The sequence below is a fragment of the Perognathus longimembris genome, chromosome 7, assembly GCF_023159225.1.
Source record: "Perognathus longimembris pacificus isolate PPM17 chromosome 7, ASM2315922v1, whole genome shotgun sequence".
Classification (NCBI taxonomy): Eukaryota; Metazoa; Chordata; class Mammalia; order Rodentia; family Heteromyidae; genus Perognathus; species Perognathus longimembris.
This window is the reverse complement of record NC_063167.1, coordinates 11,465,981-11,486,294: the sequence shown is the minus strand read 5'-3', so window position 1 is coordinate 11,486,294 and position 20,314 is coordinate 11,465,981. Positions and strand designations below refer to the sequence as shown.

Sequence of the window (20,314 nt, the reverse complement as noted above, 5' to 3'; positions counted from 1 at the left end):
CTCATCTGCTAAGGGAAAGTTAAGAGGAAAACAGGAGTGGGTAGAAAACCAGTTCACTGTGCACATGATTCACCCAGGGGAGCCTCAGGGATACACACACACAGTGTGTGTCACTCAGGCACACTCAGGGCTCTGCAGTTACACATGCTGCCTGCTCAGACGGTGTTGGATGGGGTGCAGGGCAGAGTTCCCTGCTTGGACTGAACTTACAGCCTGAACCCATCCCACACTCCGCTCACCACGGCTGGGATGCCTCACGAGGCCACACAACCTCTGGCCACCTGGTGTGGGGCCAGAGCGTGGACCCAGCTCCCCATACCTCAGCTCTGTGACCTGGGTACATTCCCTTTTTTGGCCTACAGTTTGCTTAACTGTGACACGTATGCAAAGCCCTCAGCCCCAAATGGGTTGTGCACAATGACAGCTCTGGCTGATAGTGACGGCTTTGGAGCCCCGGAAGTCTTCACTGTTGACGCATTCGCAAGGTGGGCTCCTTGGGGCTGGCAGCATTTCCCCACGCAGTCCACAGGGAACAGTCACCACAGTGCTACCTACAGAGGCTTCAGAGCCTTGAGCCCAGCCTAGAGCTGGCTGGCAGCCCCTCCTGCCGCACTGTCGTCTCCAGAAAGGCCTCTTCTTTCCCTTTACAATAAAAGCCTGTGAGGAGACGCTGCAGAGAGCTGCTGCCATCCAGATGTGCACCTCTAGGCACAACTTGCATTAAAGTTGCACACGCCTATGCCAGCCAACTGGTGTGTTTGTTCAGGGGAGCTCTGCACCTGTGTGTGCCAGAAGGAATTCCCACAATACCTGTCCCATCTGTGGGCAGACTCTGGGACACAGGCTGTAAACCACGGTGAGAAAGCGCTGGACTCCACACCCAGACAGGCAGGCCGGCCGGCTGGGCGTGCCATGTGGACGTGGCCAGCTTAGTGCCAAGTGTTGTTGCTCTTTCTCCATTTTGTGTGAAGCCAAGTCTAGTTCTCAGAGACAGGCCACTGCTCCCACCCAGCAAGCAGCGTCTCGTATTTCTGATGGGTTACCTCCTGGGAAGTTCAGAACACATCAAGGCCGTCATCTGCCCCCCAGCACACGGCAAAACCACCTCATACCAGCCAGCAGGCAGCGAGGCCAGCTCCTGGTCCTACTTCCTCTGTCTTCTTCCTGGCTGGGAGCTTACTGGGTACCTGCACCTTTGAGCAGAGCTGACAAAACCAGGGGAAGAAAGAAGCCTCTGCTGACTTCTCTCTGCAGAAGTTGTCCCTGGGGGCAGCGCGCACATGCATGCACACACACAGTCGCACACGCATGTGCACACACATATCCCCCCACCCACCCCTGCTCAGCCACTGGCTTCCCAGCATTGGTTAGTTTGGAGCCAGTGAGTGCAAAAGGAATGCTGGCTTTAAGATGCCTCTCCAAGCAAAATGGAAGTTTTCCTCTTTCCCAAAGTGCAATGGAATTGTTCCCACCTGTGGGAACCACCTGCTCGCTCAAAAACAAACTGCTGCTGGTAGAGGCTGAAGAAGAGACAAAGGTGTTGTCCTAGGCCAGAGCCCAGATGCTGCCTCTGCACTGCAGTCTCCTTGGTTGGGTACTAGCTCATTGCCCCTGCCTTGTGCCAGTGCCAGTGCAGAAGTGTCCCTCATGACGGTCAGACTTGCATCTTGCTGCTGTTGAGTGAGATCTGAGAAGCAGAACAGTTGTGTGTGTACAGAAGGACACGGGAGGAGGGCAAACCTCAAACCCTTACGACTCCTCCAGCATTACTAGCATGGTGCCAGGTGCAGGAGGGTTTTGCTGTTTCCATTGCACTGACAGTTTTAGTCTGGACCCCTCAGCTGGCATTTCGGGAGCGTGCCTTGTCCGTTCTTTTTTTTTTTTTTTTTTGCCAGTCCTGGGGCTTGGACTCAGGGGTCTGAGCACTGTCCCTGGCTTCTTCTTGCTCAAGGCTAGCACTCTGCCACTTGAGCCACAGCGCCACTTCTGGCCGTTTTCTGTATAGGTGGTGCTGGGGAATCGAACCCAGGTCCTCATGTACACGAGGCAAACACTCTTGCCACTAGGCCAAATCCCCAGCCCCTTGTCCGTTCTTTTCTTCCCTCACTCAGACAGCCCAGCCCATCTTGACTGCAGTCAGGCTGTGGTGTTCTTGTCTTGGTCCCCGCGTAGTAGCAGCGGCAGACTGCAGCTCCATCAGCCGGTGCCTCTGTCTTTTCCATGGAGCCTTTGCCATGGGCACTGCGCTCTTTCTGTGGATAGCAGAGGAGTTCTGGGGTGCAGAGTGCTGGTTCACATAACCCGGAACTCGGCGACGCTTTGTGTGGTCTCCTGCTTTCCCATACGTTCCCAGGCGAAAAGACCTCCAGGAAGGGGTGGCCTGGATAGACAAGCGGCAGTGGTAGAGCCACGTCTGCGAGAAAGATAAGTAACACATTGGAGTGGAAGATGACAGAGGGGGCGGTCCACCAGGTGCTGTGTGAGATGTGAGAGAGGAGTCCTGGGTTGCATGTGAGAAAGCTTGTGTCATTTGAGGCGATGCCAGGCGTGTGTGCCGTGTGAACACTGTGGCTTGGGGAACTGAGGGGACCCTGTGTCCCCATTCCTTGCTCCGAAACAGCTTCCGCCACACCGAGTCTCCAGGAGGCTGGGGGACGTGGGACCAGGGGCGGGGGGAGTTCCTGTTCCACTTTTGAAGGACCTGGAGGGTGTTTCAGATCACAAAGCATAAAGCATGGGGACTTGACGCGGTGTTATGAGGAATGACGGAAGGATGGGAGGACGGAGGTTAAGCAGGCCACCTTCAGTGCAGAAAGGACTGTGGACCGTCTGAGGGAGGGGCATTACGTTCTTGTTCTGTGTGGCTCTAGAAAGCAGAAGGAAGAGGCTCAGGTCCAGAGAGAACTATTTTGAATTATTCCACACAGAGATGTTTGCCTTGAGGCATGTAAGGACCTGCTGTCACTCACTATAAGTGTGAGCGCAGAGGTGTGGCAGACTTGATGTTCTGAACCCCCTTGTGGCACTCAGGTTCTACCTTGGGCCTTATCTGACCCTCCCTGGTCTTTGACACTATGTTGGTATCAAGTTAATATGCCTAGTCTTTATTTAATAAAGCCAGCTATAAGAGAAAAGCCCCATCCAGCACCCACGGGGCTTCCCCATACATCTGGGTCTGTGGCTGTGTCAGCATGGCAGGTGTCACAGGCCAGAGCTCAGGAACCAGAGCCTCCTCACTCAAGCCCAGTTCATGACGGTGGCCCCTCCAGGTAGTGGTCAAAAGGCCATGTCTGAGGGAACCCAGGAAATGCAGAGCTGGTTTCCTGGCCAGCCCTGGAAAAGCCATTCCCTTAGCGGGTCTGGCCTGGCCCCCCTTCTTCTACTTCGTCTTCGTCTCTTTGGTTGTTTGGTCATGGGGCTTGAACTCAGGGCCTAGGTACTGTCCCTGAGCTCTTTTGCTCAAAGCTAGTGCTCTACGACTTCGAGCCACAGGGCCACTTCTGGTTTTCTGGTGATTAATTGGAGATAAGAGTCTCAAGGATTTCCCTGCTTGGGCTGAACCACAATCCTCAGATCTCAGGCTCCTGAGGCGCTGGGATGACAGGTGTGAGCCACTGGCACTGGCTGCCTCTTTCTTTTGTGTTTGCTTGGTCATGGGGCTTGTTCCCAAGCACTTGTGCTAACACTGTACCAGTTGAGCCACAGCACCGCTTCCAGCTTTTTCTGTTTATGTTGTACTGAGGAATCGAACCTAGGGCTTCATGCATGCTGGGCATGCACTAAGCCACATTCCCAGCCTGGCTCTTTCTTGTGTGGAGGTAATATCATGGGACTCACTCACTACCTGTTGGACGCCTTTGTATGCAAACTTGGAATCCAGCCTCTGACCCCAGAGGAGCCTGCCAGCTTCCAAGGCTTGCTCCAGGCCCATCTTCCCGCTCTGCAGCCTGGTGTTGACTGGGATCGGGGAATGGATTGGTCATAGTTACAGCTCAGATTCCCAAAACAAGTTTCCATCCAGAGTCTCCAGACATGCCGCGGCTTCAGGCACTGCACAGAATATTTTCCTTCCTTCCTCCTTTTGTGAAGCAGGTCACTGTGAGTGTAAGGTATATGTCCCCTTTTTTCTCCAACCCCCAAAGTCCTGTGGTTGAAGAGTTCCAGGCGTAGACTGTATACGTAATTGTAACATGATTCAACAGGACGAGTTCTTTTCAGAGAGAAACAACCTAGGTCTCTGGGAAGAGAATCACTGACACCTCAGGCCACAAGCTGATTCAAAGATCTTACAGGTATTAGAGACTGAGCTCAACCAGGTGCTTGATTGGAATCGACTGTGCTGGCAATCAGCCCCATCTGAGATACTTGCCTTTTGCTCCTGGCTCACCTGGTGCAAAGGTATCCCTGAGTGCCAAGATGCCTGTCTCTGCCTATTTATAATCATTATACTGTTAGTAACAGGCAGTGGCCCCGTCTGGCCCCATCTTTCCATCTCAGCAGACAGATTCCCCAGTAGAGTCCATCTGCCTGCCGGAAGCTGCCAGTGCTGCTTGTGGAACCGATGCCACTCAGTGACAGAGTTCACTCTGTGGACACCAGCAAAGCAGAGACCCCAGTGCTCTGATCCTGGTCCCCCTACCCACTGTTTTTTGTTTGTTTGCCAGTCCTGGGGCTTGGACTCAGGGCCTGGGTGCTGTCCCTCAGCTTCTTTTGTTCAGGGCCACTTGAACCACAGCACCACTTCTGGTTTGTTCTGTTTGTATGGTACTGAGGAATGGAACCCAGGGCTTCACGCATGCGAGGCAAGCACTCTACCACTAGGCCACATTCCCAGTCCACCCTACCCACTGTTGATTGGTCATTCCACCCACCCCTCATGTCCAGAGCTTTCTGAGGCCACCCACTGCACAGTCTAACCCTGTCCAAGCTGCCTTGTCTGTGGTCTTCACGAGGCTGTCCCTGTGTCGTCCTGTTGGGAGACTCCCAGGGTGGCCATTTGTCTGCATGGTCGCACTCGATTTTAGCCCTGTGCCACCTGAGCGGAGCCCATGCTTTCCTCGTTGATTGAAGCCTCACTTCCAGAACTCTCCAGGATCTCCTTTTTGAGCCCAGTCGCCTGAGCTGCAGTAGTCATCCCTGGTCCCCCCACCTTCCCCACCCCCCAAGTGTGAACGGTGGGGGGCCGGTGGAGCTGCAGGCAGGGCAGAGCTGCTCCTCCATGGCCCTCCGTGCTTGACCACAGTGGACGGCTCGCTGACCCGAGAGAGGGTCACTGGTGATGGCGGAGCCCCCTTACTGAAATAGCATGGCATCATTTAAACAATATCGATACTACTTGACTCATTAAATACACAAAGGCCAGCTAAAGTGCTTCCATGTGTGTGCTGTTAGCTCTGGCCGGCAGCTCCTCAGATGGCTTCATGTGGTTTCAAACAACATTTTAGCACATTCTTAAAATACCCACAAAAGCCTTTATGTAAAAACTCATAAATGCGAACCACATAAAAATGATTTTTTTCCTTGTTTCATGTCATTATGATCAAAGTACAGTAGGTAAGAATATATTTTCAGAAACTTGTTGAGGTCTCTTTAATTAATGCTTCACGCGCAGAGTAAAACCATAAACCATGTAATGGGGAGGGGGCTGTCTGTGCACCCCACAGTTGCCAGAGCCCCGCCGGGCCACGAGCTGTCCTGACAGTGGGTGCCAGTGAGCCTGGTGTTTTGGGGGAGATGATGAAGCAACCCCTCCAAGTGGCACGGCCACTCTCCTTTTGGGGTGTCACGTTGTGACTTGTGGCCACTCGCACCTCCGGAGGTCCCTCTCGGTGCCTGGGATCAAGTCTGTTCTCGACTTGTTGTGGTGTTTGGGCCACACCTGAGGAGGCCAAGTCCCAGCGTGCCCACCCCACCTCGCCAGGGAACACCCCAATTCGTTCGGAGACGGGACGCAGTCCGGTGAGTGACCGGCCGCCTCGCCCCTGCCCGGCCGCATCTTCGTGAAAAACCCGGCCCATGATAAATGAGGTTCCTGCCTGGAGGAATGTTGTCCCAGCTGTTGCAGACGGGGCTCCACAGAAAAGTGCTCGTGACTGGATGCCAAGTTAAAAAAAAAAAAAACAACCCAAAACACCCACGTAGCCCAGCCCCATTGCTGCGCCCAGTGTTATATAAAGGCCAGGCATCTGGACGAGGGCTGGAAGGGACTTTGGAAAACTCCCATTTATGGGATACGTTGGTTTATGGTATTGCGGCTCATTTTTAAATTGCCCTCTTTGTGCTCTTGCAGTACGTTTTTAAATTTTGGGAAACAGAGCAGTGACCCACAAGGAGATCACATTTGGGCTTGCAGTAGGAAACTCCTTCATTTCCAGCGTTTCGAAACTGGAGACATGAGCGGTGTGGCCACGGGGGAAGCTGAGGATGCCAGGGCAGAAGCGGCCACAGGGTGGGGCGTTGGCATGGCAACAGCCCGCTCCGCTGGATAAAGCCTACTGGCTGTTGTTTTGTTTCTCTGGGAAGAGAAGACCTTAGGCCACTGGCGCTTTTGAAGTAGTCTCCGGTGGTGTTGACATGGGCTATGAACCCCCAGCCTTCTCCAGGCTCCTTTCCAGGACAGCCTGACCCTGCCTTTCCCCAGCAGCCCAGCTCCCCGAAGAGCAGGCCCTGGACACCACAACTCCTGAACCACAGGAAAGAGAAAATGTCCCGGGCTTCAAGCCTGCTTCCGGCAGCCCCAGGCCTGACCTAGCACAGAAAGGGCCCCGGGTTGAAGGTAGATTTAAGGTGGTTTTTCCCCTTTTGATGTGGGCTCACACTTCCTACATGCACGCAGGCTCTAAGGGAGACCTTGTGCAAACCACCTTCTTTGTTGTTGGTGGTCATGGGGCTTGAACTCAGGGCCTGGGTGCTATCCCTAAGCTCCTTTTGCTCAAGGCTAGCACTATGCCACTTTCAGCCACAACACCACTTCCATCTTTGTGGTGGTTCGTTGGTGATATGAGTCACAGAACCTTTCCTGCCTGGGCTGGCTTTGGAACCACGATCCTCAGATCTCAGCCTCCTGAGTAGCTAGGCATGAGCCACCAGCCCTGGGTATGACCACCTTTTATATCACCAACAGGACAAGTAGCAGATGGGCTTCTGGGGCTCGGCTTCCTGGGGCCTCCTAGGTGGACACAGGGCCCAAAGGAGTTACCACGGTGAGGGAGAACATGCCAGAAAGGCTCTGCAATCCATGCCCCCAGGTTGGCAGAGTACTGCAAGACCTCAGGTCCAGCAAGAAGGTCCTTCCATCTGCACACGTCCCAGGAACACTCCAGAACCACCTGCTGGGGCCCTGCCCCTTGCAGGTCTGGTACAGGCAGGCCAGGGGCTCCCAGCCTAAGAGGCTTCACTTTGAACAGTTCTAGATGTGCAGTAAAACTGTAAGAGTGGAATGTAGTCGGCCCTCGTTGCCACGGAGCCGGCGGGGAGTGAGTTCCAGGACCTTGGTGGGTACAGGAGTCCTCAGACACGAGGCCTTGGCTCATGAAGCGCGGTCCCCACGGCCCTCCGCGTGCTTTAACCCTCCCCAGCACCCTTTCTTTCCCTGCCATGTCAGCAGCTTCTGCGCTACACGTAAAGAGTTTGCACATTCACTACAGACTGGGGCTTTTTTAAGGCAGTCCTGGGACTTGAACTCTGGGCCTGAACTTTTGTGCTGAAGACTAGCACGCTACCACTTGAGCCGCAGCTCCCATTTCCAGCATTCCCCCCCCCCCCCCCCCCCCCGTGGGCCTGGGTTTACACCGCCAGCCCCTGGCTGTTCACTGAGTGGATGAGCCTCTAGCCGAGCTTGCCACGGGGCAGTTGGCAATGGCCCACAAATGTGTGGTGCTCACGGTGCCCTTGCAGCTGCCCTTCTGGGATGCCAGGACAGGTCCTGTACACCCGACACCCGCCCTCTATGCCGGTTCCGAGGTGTGCCTGCTGCACCAGGAGCAGTTTCCTGAGGTCTTTCTGTTCCAGTGTGCTGGTCACGAGACCTGTGGTTCCCCAGGGTTACCAGTTGGAGACCATGTCAGTTCCGAAGGCCCTGCGGGGACCTCTGCTCCCGCGGCCTCTGTCACCTTGGACCAGGGTGCACACTCATTACCTGTGTTCCTAGTCTTTCCTTCCCCTCTTCCATTTGGTCACAACTAGATATTGTTCCGTGTTGCCAAGCTTAGCCCTTCGTTTCTGGCGTGGGTTTTTCTAGCTAGTCACTTGATAAGACCAGCAGGAGTCCTGGCGTGCGAGAAGAGGGCTTGCTGCTATTTTTCCCCCTTTTCTTGGTCAGATCGCTTCCCCAGAAGCTAAATACTGAACAGTCGTCGATAATAGTAACTACTGTGGCAGCAGTGGCTCCCATCAGTTGCCTGCTCTGGGCCCTACCTGGGATCAAGCCACAGCTCAGAGACGTGGAGTTAAGGTAGCCAAGGAGTCAAAGGTCAGGCTCAAGTTGATGATTCCCTGAGTCCACATTCTTCTCTTGACTTAAATGGCACCACACATCTCCCCTCACCAGGGATGAGCTGCTGGTGGCCCCAGGACATGTAGGCACATCATCTGGTACAGTGCGGCTGAGTCGCAGCCTGGGACCAGGGTCAGTAGTTGACTGAACAGCTGATGGGCACATGGGCCTGTCTCCCGCAGGTATTTTGAAGGTGGCGTCTCCTCAGTCTACCTCTGGGACCTGGATCATGGCTTTGCTGGAGTCATTCTCATAAAGAAGGCTGGAGACGGGTCAAAGAAGATCAAAGGCTGCTGGGACTCGATCCACGTGGTAGAGGTGCAGGTACGGTCCCCCCTCCACAGGTCCCTAGGGGGGACAGGGGGAGTACTGCTGGGACAGGATCCCTGCGGGTCCCTGGAGCCCCTCCAGGTGAAGATGAACCAGGATTGCACTCATCACTGGCCCTCCAGATCCTCAGAGAACTTAATGCACACGTCCAGGTTCTGCCCCTTTAAAAACAAGTTGGGATTGTGTGGGGGAGGAGGTGTTGTGGTGATGATGTAACGGGGCAGATAGACCGACCCCAGGTTGGAGAGGCCACACCAGGCCAAGGCCCTCCTGGGCTCAGGTGTACCCCAGGTTCTGATGTCCATCGTGTCTTCTCAGGAGAAGTCCAGTGGCCGCACTGCCCATTACAAGCTGACCTCCACCGTGATGCTGTGGCTGCAAACTAACAAATCGGGCTCGGGCACCATGAACCTCGGAGGCAGCCTCACCAGACAGGTGCGGTTTCCACTCTCGCCCCGGGGCCAGCCTCAGAGCTGACCCCCTGCCCTCGGCCCCACCCAGAGACACCCTGCCCACGCTTCGCAGTGTCGCCGCCATTCCCCAGCCGGCTTCCGGCGGGGTGGGACCCGGAGCCGGCGCACTCGCCTTGTCTCCTCTCCCTCACGGGGCTCACCCCCCTGCAGCCCTTGCTCAGGCGTGCCAGGGTCAGCCATCATTCCGGCCAGTCCGCCTTCTATAAGCTGCGGTGCGTTCAGGGTCTCCACATCTCCAGCCGTACCTGAAGTCTGGCACCGGTGTCACCAGAGTGTATACAAATCGAGAAATTGATCAAGACGGGGGTGGGGGGGAGGTGTCATTGGGCTTGAAATGAGAGCCTGGGCACTGTCCCTGAGCTCAACACTGGCACTCACCCCTTGAGCCACCGTTCTGCTTCAGGCTTTTTGGTGGGTAGTTGGAGATAAGCGTCGCATAGCCCCTTCCTGCTCCGGCTGGATTCAAACCAGGCTCCTCAGATCTCAACCTTCCTGAGTAGCTAGGATTACAAGGCATAAGCCATCGGTGCCCAGCCTTCTAACAGAATCCTCCAGGGAGTTCTCTAGGTGGTTAAAATTTGGGGCAGTGACAGCTGGCCGGGCTGCGAGGCGCCCTAGCACCCAAGCTGAACTGGGAGCTCGCATGGGAAGGCGCCGCCTGCCCCTGGACCGCACTGCCTTAACCTCTGCATCTAAGCAGCTTCCAGACCCCACAGAGGGGGCACGGCGGGGCTTCATGCTTAAGACCATGCGCTGTGGAGACCCCCTCACGCCTATCCCATCTGAGGGCGGCCTTCCCTGGGCCTGCCCAGTGCAGGAGGCTGCGGAAGGGAACGAGGATGTCCGGCGGAGCTTCGCCCTTGCGGGTGGCGCTGGCAGGCGCTCCGGTGCCTGCTGCGCAAACCCCTCCCTCCGCTCCCGAGTGGCTTTTGACTATGAAAATTTCCCTTCAGATCCACCGATTTTTCTTTTCCTCAGCAGGCTTTGGGCTGGGGTGCAGTTTGCTGGAAGAGGGCTTCTTTTTTTTTTTTTTTTTGGCCAGTTCTGGGCCTTGGACTCCGGGCCTGAGCACTGTCCCTGGCTTCTTTTTGCTCAAGGCTAGCACTCCGCCACTTGAGCCACAGCGCCGCTTCTGGCCGTTTTCTGTATATGTGGTGCTGGGGAATCGAACCTAGGGCCTCGTGTATCCGAGGCAGGCACTCTTGCCACTAGGCTATATCCCCAGCCCCTGGAAGAGGGCTTCTTAGCACGTGTAAAGCCCTGGGTTCCATCCCTAGCAACCCAAACTAGAATGGTAATTACGGGTTTGATAGCTCTGTGATAGAAACACATGGCAGAAAGGATGCGGTCAGCAGCTGTGTCAGTGAGCTTGCGTCCACAGACCTGTGGAAGTGCCAGGCGGCGCTGGCCAGCGCGCCCGGAGTGGGGGAGGGGAGGAGGGGGCTTGGGGTCTCTCCCGTGGCCTCTGGGCAGGGCTCTGTCCACCCCACGCCAGGCCAGAGCCCACTCATGTTGCGCAGACAAGGACCTTAGGTGGAGACAGGACAGGACAGGCCCGCCAGCCCTCCCACCCCCCCGTCCCACACAGAATGGCTGGGAAACCCCGCTTCTGCACCTGGAGGCTGCTTCCTGCATCCTGGCCACTTGGAGCTTTGGTAATTCCACCCCGTGGACAGCGACCTGCACAAATACTTCATCCCTCGCTTTCCTAATCATTTCAGTCAGAGCTGTCAGCCACGACCAGAGTCCGGTCCCGGCTTGCCAAACTCGGGCCCGGTGAGCAGCCGTCCTCACCACACCTTGGCAGGGGCCGGGGGCCTTGTCTGTGCTGCCTTTTGCTCCCGGGGCTCTGCTGAGGAAATGCGGGCTTCTCACCCAGCTGAGCTGTGTTAGCCCTGAGGCGTTCCTGCGCTGTCCGTAGGAAAGGGGGTGTGGGGCGCAGTGAGGTGCACAGCCTCTCAGCCAGCAGAGGAAATCGGGGTTGAGGGGCTTCGCTGTAGGTCCCAGGTGAGCCCTGGAAGAATGCCTGTTTGCCTTGGGTGGGAGATGGAGAGGTGAAGGAGGGGTGCGGTGAGGGGCAGGGCTATGCGGCTGTGAGCTGGGGGGGGCGGGGGGGAAGAGCTGCCCTGCCCAGCTGTCAGGCAGGGCCTGGGCTCTGGCGGTCACGCGATCACTGGACCAGTAAGTCCATGTGAAGCTCTGAACCCAGATTTGTCAGCAGGAACACCTGCTCTACCTACCCAGCCACACGCGCCTGGTCTGACTGTGTGGATGGCGGATGCACATGGAGGTGCAGATGGGCTGGCCCGACCCCGCATCGGGCCACGCAGGGCCCCGGGGCCGTTCCCGCGAGGCCTGGTCTGCCCCCCCCCCCCCAAACAGGGAGGGCAGATAAGCCTGTGGCCGGGTGAGAAGGAAGAAGGGAAAGGCAGGACCTGGGAGTCGTGGGGGTGGGGTGGTCAGAGTTTGGGAGCGGCCCGGGCATTCCACAGCCTCCTCACAATCACCCCCACACCCCCCACGGTGGCAGGAAGGAAGGAAGGCCCGTGCGCCTGGAGCTGTCTGCTCGGCCGTGCTGAGCACCGGTCCTGAGAGCACTCCGGCCGGCTGCGGGCTGCTCTGCTGGGACAGGCACGTCCTGCCCCTAGGCGGCGGGGGGGGGGGGGGGGGAACTTGCCTGTGTGTGGCCCCAGGCACTCACTCCAACAGCAGCAGCACCCTGAAAGGCTTGCCTGCACCCACCCCATCCTCCCCCGCAGGAGTGCGGAGCGTGGCCTCAGTGCTGCAGCTGCCTTCCCCAGCTAGCCGGACACACCCTAGCGCGAGCCCCCTTCGTCCCCGCCCGCCCTCTCCCGGCCTTTGGCTGCCCCTGCCCAGGGTTGTCTTTGACACAGGAGTTAGGTAGTGGAGGAGATAAAGTGGGGGCTGGGAGGGGAGTGGGGGCCTGGGGGGCGCAGGAACCACCCTCTTCCAGTGCCCTCCCCCCCCCACGGGAGGGGGTGGAGCAGGTGGAGAAGGGTGGCACACCAAGGACCCATCTGCGGAAAGTGGTCCCTCCTGCCGGGAGGCAGAAAACGGACCCGAAGTCTCGAAAGATCCGAGGCTGGGGGGGGGGGGTGGGGCTGCCGATGTGGGTGTGATATTCTTTACAGATTCCAAATATTTAACCATGAGGGTGGAATGCCCGGGCAGCTCCGCCTTTCCTCCCAGCCGTGGGGCTCCGCCAGCCCTCCCTGGGGGACCGGGCAGCCCAGGCCGCCTCACCTGGGCTTGGTGGTTAGGTCAGGCACGGATTTGTTGAGGGGACAAAGCCCATGGTTCCTTCCAGGAGGACGGAATCCAGGGTGGGTGGGGCCGGGGGTGCGTGTTAGGCAGGAGAGCATGGCTCCTAGGAACGGGGTACTCCGTGCCCCAGACGGAAGGCTGGCAGGAAGCGCCCCCTGTGGGGCCTGCCCTTCCTCCAGGAAGGAAGGGGCAGCCGGCTGGGCCCTGCTTGGGCCTTCCACGCCCTGGGCAGTGGTTTGTCCTTGGCTTTTCTGGTGAAGAGGAAGGGTCTAGAAGGAAGCGAGGTTCCGCCGCGCAGTCTGGACTGACCTTCACGGAGCTGAGGAAGTTGGCTTTGAGCGTTGGTGCCGCTTCCTCACTGCTACTGCAGATCTAGAATGTAGTTCCGGACTTTGGAGAGCCGCCTTTCCTGGGAAGCTGTTTTACTTCCGGCTTGGCAGCCGTTCCCTTCCAGACCCCAGGAACGAAGGGTCCATTGGGGGCCTGGCAGGGGGACAAGCTCCCAGTCCACCAGGCTCTGCTCTGCCTCGTGTGAACCCGAGTTCACAGACCAGGGGCGGAGGCCTGGACCAGCCAGAGCTCTTCTCCTGGCTCCAGGACGGGGAGCAGACGAGGGGCTTTGGGAGGCCACCCCGTAGCGGCCTGGCCTGTGTCGTCGCCATCACGGCTGTGGAGAGGAGAGCGGCTGGCTGGGGACAGGAGGGCCGGGCTGACTCCAGACTCACTGGAACCACCTTACGGAACATCTGTGTGGCCACAGAACATAAAAATGTTTTACTTCTGGCAGCCACTTTTATAAGGATGTAATAATATATGCATTGCAAAAATAGCCCTATTTCTGGTGGGTCAGCATTGCCGGCTGCCCCTGGCCAGGTGTGGAGGGGGCTGGGGGGGGAGAGAGGAGCCCTGGAAATTGCCTCAGGGGCCAGATGGCTCCCCCATGCCTGGCCTATCTCGAGCAGCCCCCGCTGAGCCTTTTACTGGGGCTCCCCTGCCCCCCCCCCAGCGTCTCTCCTTAAGGGTCCAGTGGCTTCCGCCTCTTTGTTGGAAGGTGCCTCTTGATTCTGACGCACAGAGGCTGGGAGCGAGGGCATTGAACTGCTCACCTGACTTCACTTACCTCGCAATGACCTCTGTCCCTGGCTCCTTCCTCCTGTCCAAACATGGCGGCCCAGCCTTGGCTTTGATGTGCTTGTGCTTTTTGGAACTCGGTTTTTCTTTCTTTCTTTCTTTCTTTCTTTCTTTCTTTCTCTTCTTTCTTTCTTTCTTTCTTTCTCTCTCTCTCTTTCTTTCTTTCTCTCTTTCTTTCTTTCTCTCTCTCTCTCTCTCTCTCTCTCTTCCTTTCTTTCTTTCTTTTTGCCAGTCCTGGGCCTTGGACTCAGGCCTGAGCACTGTCTCTGGCTTCTTTTTGCTCAAGGCTAGCACTCTGCCACTTGAGACACAGTGCCACTTCTGGCTGTTTTCTATATATGTGGTGCTGGGGAATCGAACCCAGGGCTTCCTGTATACCAGGCAAGCACTCTTGCCACTAGGTCATATTCCCAGCCTGTTTTCTTTCACAATTCCTTTTTGTGGTTATTGAGAATGCTCTCACTAGCCCAGGCTGGCCTCTAACTCGCAGCCCTCCTGCCTCAGTCTCCCCAGCACTGAGCTTTCCTGTGTCCCCGTCCATACCCAGTCTTACTTCCTGCTTCTTGTTACTCACTGAGCTTCTGCATCCTGTCCAACAACGACTTAGTAATGTGAGCACTTACATGGTATTCTGCTAGCTACCCTTGAAAACAGGCAGACCTCTCCTAGAAAAACTCAGTTTTGGAAGTGGAGGTGGCTCAACCCGCCTTGAAAGAAAAGGCCAAGCCAGAGTGTGAAGGCCTGAGTTCAAGCTCTAGCATTGGTGGGAAGGAGAAAAGGAGAGAGGGAGGGAGGGAGGGAGAAGGAAGGGAAGGGAAGGGAAGGGTTGATTTTTGTCAACTAATATTAAAAGTGGATTGTCAGGATTCCTGAGCCATGTCAGGTGTGGCTGTCCCATCCCCCTGTTGAGGTCAGAGCTGACTTGCAAGTCCTGGGCTTAGAGCATCCCTTCCTGGGGGTCTCCTGTCCGTCCCCCACGGCCCCCAGTGGCTGAGAATGGGCTCTAAAGTAAGGAAGGGCCTGCCCCAGGCCCCCCCATCGCTGCCTGAGCGCCGTGCTTGGTCATTTCATGACCCTGGCCCCGGTCTTCCAACGGCCAAGGCTGGCAGCCCCTCCCCACGGGGCACTGGGCGGGGAAGGAGTGGTGTGAGAGGCAGAGCAAGGCTTCTCGGGGCCCCAGCAGATTCCCCTGGAAATGAGGCCGTGGGCTATTTGTGACCTGAAACTTCAATGGTTTTTGCGCCAAGGAACGTGTCCTTGTACCACGTGCTGTGCCGGCCAGCAGGGACCGAGGTGACGGCGTAGTCAGGCCTGGTTCCTCCTCCTGCTGCCTCCTCTCACTTAGTGCTTTGGTGGGGTTTTTTTTGCAGATGGAGAAAGATGAAACTGTAAGCGACTGCTCCCCACACATAGCCAATATCGGGCGCCTGGTAGAGGTGAGTGGGCCTCAGGACTCAGGGCCTCCCCCGGGAGGCCGCGTGCCTGCCACCCCAGCTCAGCCCCTCCCCCTCCCCCACTGCCCCACGCATGCCCCCAAGGACCCCACTGTGTCCTGGCTCTGGGAAGCAGCGCCCAGTCCTGTCTGGCCCAGTCCACTGGGTGTGAACAACAGACGCTGCGGCGCGGGCCGGAAGCCGATCCCTGGAGCGCTGGCCTGCCGCAGAGCAGCTTCAGTTGGGGCCGAGGCCCCGCCTGTCACCACCGTTTGGGAGCCGGGAAGTGTTCTCCAGCTTCACAGAGTTGTTATCACGGAGTCGGTGGCCAGGCTGAGGGGTGGTGATGTGGTTTAGAGCAGCTCCCAATAATGGTCAGCGCCGCCCGCCAGCCCCTAGGTGTTGGCTTCCTTCGTGCCTAAGGGCAGTGGACGGGGTCCCGGCCGCTGGAAGCGCAGTCACGTGTCTCCCCCGTGTGGCCACAGCGGGGACTGCAGGGTGGGTGGGTGGGTGGGTGGCCGGTGGGTTTGCCATCCTGGCTAACCGACCTCCCTTTCCAGGACATGGAAAATAAAATCAGAAGTACACTGAATGAGATCTACTTTGGAAAAACAAAGGATATTGTCAACGGGCTGAGGTAACGTACCAAAAATTCCAAGTTTTTGAACCACAAAGGGATTGGAATCCCCGCTCTGTGTCCATGTGCCTCAAATTTGTCCCTTTAAATGGGGCCCCGCGAGTCCCCCTCTGGGGAGTGCCGTGTAAGTTCTACAAGGTGTAATACTTGGTATTCGTAGTTTGGGGTTCCTTCACTCACCTCAACAGCCTCTGGGTACCCCCTCTTCCTGTAGCAGCCTCCCCTGGCTGGGCAGGCCCAGGTACAGACTCTGCCCACCCTTTGGTGTCTGGGGCCTGGGCGCGCCCCACCTCGCCGGACGCTGGCCTCTGGCACAGGTAGAGGCCCCCACCGCTCTGTGCCCTCTGCCGTGGCGGTTAGCGATGGCCTGGGCCCCGAGTGCCACCCAGTCATCTTGTGCTTTGGGTTCTGCACGGCCACCGAGCAGAGGCTGGTGGGCGAAGGCCCATGGTGTTCTGAGCAGGAGGGCCAGCCCCGCTGATGGGCAGGAGAAGCAGCCGCGGGTCCCCTCCAGCGCTGACCCGGTCTCCTCCAGGCTCCGTGGCCCCAGGCCTCTAAGCAGCCCAGCACTGCTGTTCCAGCCCTGGTGTTCTGTGCCTGTGGTAGCCAGCCCCTGATCCCAGTCCCCAGTCCAGACCTCAGGACAGGGACAGAAAGGCGAGACACCACTCCGGGGGTTGCCACCTCTCTGGGGGTCGCCTTGGCTTGTGAATTGGTCCAAGAGACAGATTCCAGATTTAAAGTGAGGTGGCAGGAACCCCTTCACTCCCCCTCCCTGGCCCGTGTCAGCTCAGGGCCCCGTGGGCCTGGGTCTGGGCTGCCGCATCAACCCCTCCCCCCCCATACCCTCCCTCCCCATGCCACCCCTGCCCGTGGCTGGGTATGGGGTGTGCGTCCCCGAACACCAGGACCGCCGCCAGCGTCGACCACGCCCTCCGCGTTGCTGTTCTTCCTCCCGCTCCCCCCTCTCTGAACGCTCTGTAGATCTCTTGACGCTCTCCCCGACAACCACAAGTTTAAGCAGCTGCAGAGGGAGCTCTCGCAGGTGCTCACCCAGCGCCAGGTCTACATCCAGCCTGATAACTAAGCCGACCCAGGTACCCCGCCTGCGGGGCGCGAGGCCTCCCCACTAAACAGGACTCACCAACCCGCCGGCGACTCGCCGGCCAGTGGCTGCCGCGTGCCCGTTTAAACCGCCACTAACCCCGTCCTGCTCGTGGCTGGCGGAGCAGCCACATTAACGTGTAGCCTCAGCCCCACGTAACAGACACGGGCCCCGCGTGTGCAGTGTGTGCTTTGCACTGTGGCACGCTGATGCCTGGTTTGGGCTTTTGCTCCGAAGAAGCCCGGGCCAGCGCACTAACACCCCCTCTCCCCCCCGTGTGGTTGCTTGTGTGCACTGAGCCAGGCTGGGCCCGCGCTGTGGGGAACAGCACCCCCTTCCCCCTAACGAGCTGCAGCTGTCACGCGGGCCACGCGGGTGGGAAGGAAAACAGCCTTTGCTTATTGACAATGGCCAAGAACCATGACCGGAGCTTGTGACAAATACAGATGGAGGGAAGCCGTCGGCAGCCCTGGAGACGGGCGGGAAGCTGCTTTTAGAGCAGGGCCGCCAGCCGGGGGCCTGGCCGGGTGGGGCTCCGTGGGGTTTGCAGTGGCCCGCGTGGCTCGGCCTGTCCCTGCAGTGAGGTCTGGGCGGCTCTGGCCTTTGCGCTGGCTGGAGGCCGCGGCGGCCAGCAGGGGGCGCCTTTCCAGGCGCACGGGGGTATCCACACTAGGACTGGCAGATGGAATCCAGGTTGGGGTTGCCTCGTGGCCTCATCCCCCCTTCTTCCTGGAATGGGGATGTCCCTGGCGCTCTCTCCCCTCGCATCTGCTGGTAGCCGGTTGAAACACGGCTCCACCGTTAGGTTCTCGGCTGGGGGAGGTTGGTACGGTTGCCGGAGTGGCTGAGATGCCCCAGATGCCGGTGAGCCCGCGGAGGGACAGAGGGACGCGGGGGAAGGCGCTCCCGCGCTGGCTCTGCGCCCAGCTTGTGGAAGAGGGCTTCCCGCCACTCCGGGTCTTGGCCGCAGGGGCTGCCCCTTTGGGGTCCAGGCTGAGGGAATCTTCTGGGCTGCTGAGCAGCCAGTACAGCTGCCCCTAGAAGCAGGGCTGCCGGGGCCTTGTGCGAGATGAGCCAGGCCCTCCGAGGGCGGGGGCGGAGCCATAGAGGGGGGCGGAGCCGTAGAGGGGGGGGGCAGGGGCCGAGGCCGCATGGTGCCTGTGCTGCGCGGCGTGGAGCCCGCCCCGGGGCCGCCGCGGGGACCTGGTGGGTGCCGTGGCCCGGTCTCCCAGGTGCAGGGCGGGCAGCCCTCGGCACCCTCCCGGCCTCCAAGGTGGCGCCTCTCCGCGCGCTCACGCGCCTCCCTCCCTCCCTCCCTCCTCCTCGCAGGTCCGTGCAGACATTTGCAGACAAATCAAAACAAGAAGCGCTGAAGAACGACCTGGTGGAGGCTTTGAAGAGAAAGCAGCAGTGTTAAACCTCCGCTTCGCTGACCGGACACGCCATGCACTCCTTAGATTCCTTTCTTAGAAAACTCGTTTTCTGCTCCCTTCCCTCGGCCCTCCTCCCCTCCCCTCCCCTCCCCTTCCCCCCCCACCTCCCCTCCCCTCTCCTCCCAGACAGGTCACATAACAACTGCATCGTCGTCGACCGCAGCGCAGCGCCATCCCTCCCCACAATAAACCATAGCCCCCCTCGGCTCCGGGCCTGCTTCCCACCACGTTTTGCTACCGACTCGGTGTCCCCATAAAAGCCGGTGTCTGTTCGCCTGCCCGCCCCCCCCCCCCATTTACAGGCATAAATATGCCGCCAGCACCCTCCCGCCCACCTTTTTGTTACATTGGTGTAAAAAATGTAAAACAAAAAAATTTTATGAACTAACTGTGGTGTGTGAAAGACGAAAACTGGAAATCTGGTTGGTGTGTTTGGGAGTGACTTGGGCGGGGGCCGGGGGGCAGCTCTGGAGGCAGAGGGGCGCCCCCGGCACTGCCCCGCGCAGGGCTCCCCCCCCCCAGCCCAGGGACCGCGGTGAGGGGGGCCGGCGACTGTCTGCTCTTTTGGCCAGGTGCTTTTCTGTCAATTTTTATGGAATGCAAAAGGAGTTTTTTGTTTTATTTTGTTTTTTTTGTAAAGCTTAAACAAAAAAAAAATCTACATCTTATACTTGAGCCTCCATACTTAAAAAAAAAAAGGAAAAAAAAGAACAAAAATAAATAAATAAAAAGAAACTGGGACGCAGTTGGCGCCAGCCTTGTGTTCTTTCTCGCCCGCCCTGCTCGGCGTGACCTTGGCATGACCTTGGCTGGAGCTGGGGCCGCGGGGGGGGGGGGGGGGGGGGGGGCGGGGAGGGCGGCGGCTCACCTCGAGCTGAGGGAGCCCCATCCCTGCCCTGCGGGGAGGGGAGCTGTCCTGTGGCCACGCACTGGAGGAGCTGCACCCCCTACCCGGTGGCAGCCCCGGTGACGACCTCCCGGCCTTCAGTTAGGGCCTTGCGCTTCTGCCCGGGACGGCCTCAGACCACAGGCCTTCTTTCTTCACCTCCCGGGTCGCTGGGATTGCAGGCAGGAGCTGCTGTGCCGGCACATCTCAGTTTTTAGTCCCCCTTCCTTGGTGCTGCACACCGTGCTTCCCCCTGCGTGGCCCGGCACGGCCGTCCCCAGCCCCGTGGGCCAATCTTCACCAGGAGACTTGCCACATTCTCTTCTGAGAGACACGGGGCAGCTCAGCCACCTCCCCTTTCCTGCGCGGCCCCCGGGATGCCCCTGGAAGACTGGAGGGAAACCAGCCCTGCCCTGAGCGCCTGCTGGTGGACGCTGGGTCCCGGGGCTGTCACTGCACCCCACAAGCCAAAGAGGCAACGGGGATACGGCCTAGTGGTAGAGTGCTCGCCTCGTATACATGAAGCCCTGGGTTCGATTCCTCAGCTCCACATATATAGAAAATGGCCAGAAGTGGCGCTGTGGCTCAAGTGGTAGAGTGCTAGCCTTGAGCAAAAAGAAGCCAGGGACAGTGCTCAGGCCCTGAGTCCAAGCCCCAGGACTGGGGGGGGGGGGGGGGAGGGAGGTAGTATATAAAGGCACATTCAAATCCTCACTATATTTTGTTCTCAGTGTATCTAAAATCAGCCACAGGTAAGGTGGACCACATTGCTTCATCACACATAGTCATATCTATTACAACAACCATTCATGTGGCTTGTGTCTATAATCATAGCTACTCAGGAGACTGAGACCTGAGGATTGCAGTTTGAAGCCAGTCTGGGAGACTCCAAGTAAAGGTCTGATCAAAATGGTAGAGCACCAGTCTTGAACAAAAGAGGTAAAGGCCCTGAATTTAAGCTGAGTGAGAATTGTCACTCATTTTTCTTTACATTTTTTTAATGAGGTGGGATCTCTCTCTAGCCCATAAACACCAGCACCCAAATGGATTACATCCGTAATCCTAGCTACGCAAGAATCTGTGGTCTAAGGGTTGTGATTTGAAGCC

The 20,314-nt window shown here is 58.2% G+C and overlaps 1 protein-coding gene across 3 annotated transcripts in view; it reads left to right on the top strand.

The window, feature by feature from the left end:
* Capzb (capping actin protein of muscle Z-line subunit beta) overlaps nucleotides 1–18,709 on the top strand; it is a 110,160-nt gene extending 91,451 nt beyond the window's left edge. For 2 of the 3 annotated variants that reach the window (XM_048350369.1, XM_048350368.1), the window contains exons 5-9: nucleotides 8,677–8,818; nucleotides 9,143–9,259; nucleotides 15,084–15,149; nucleotides 15,707–15,783; nucleotides 18,218–18,709. In XM_048350369.1, coding sequence (XP_048206326.1) covers nucleotides 8,677–8,818; nucleotides 9,143–9,259; nucleotides 15,084–15,149; nucleotides 15,707–15,783; nucleotides 18,218–18,305 — 490 coding nt within the window. In that variant the 3' untranslated portion in view covers nucleotides 18,306–18,709. Of the gene's footprint in view, nucleotides 1–8,676; nucleotides 8,819–9,142; nucleotides 9,260–15,083; nucleotides 15,150–15,706; nucleotides 15,784–16,767; nucleotides 16,881–18,217 lie in introns of all 3 variants that reach the window. The other variant, XM_048350370.1, reaches the window with a different exon arrangement.
* The last annotated feature ends 1,605 nt before the right edge of the window (nucleotides 18,710–20,314 follow it).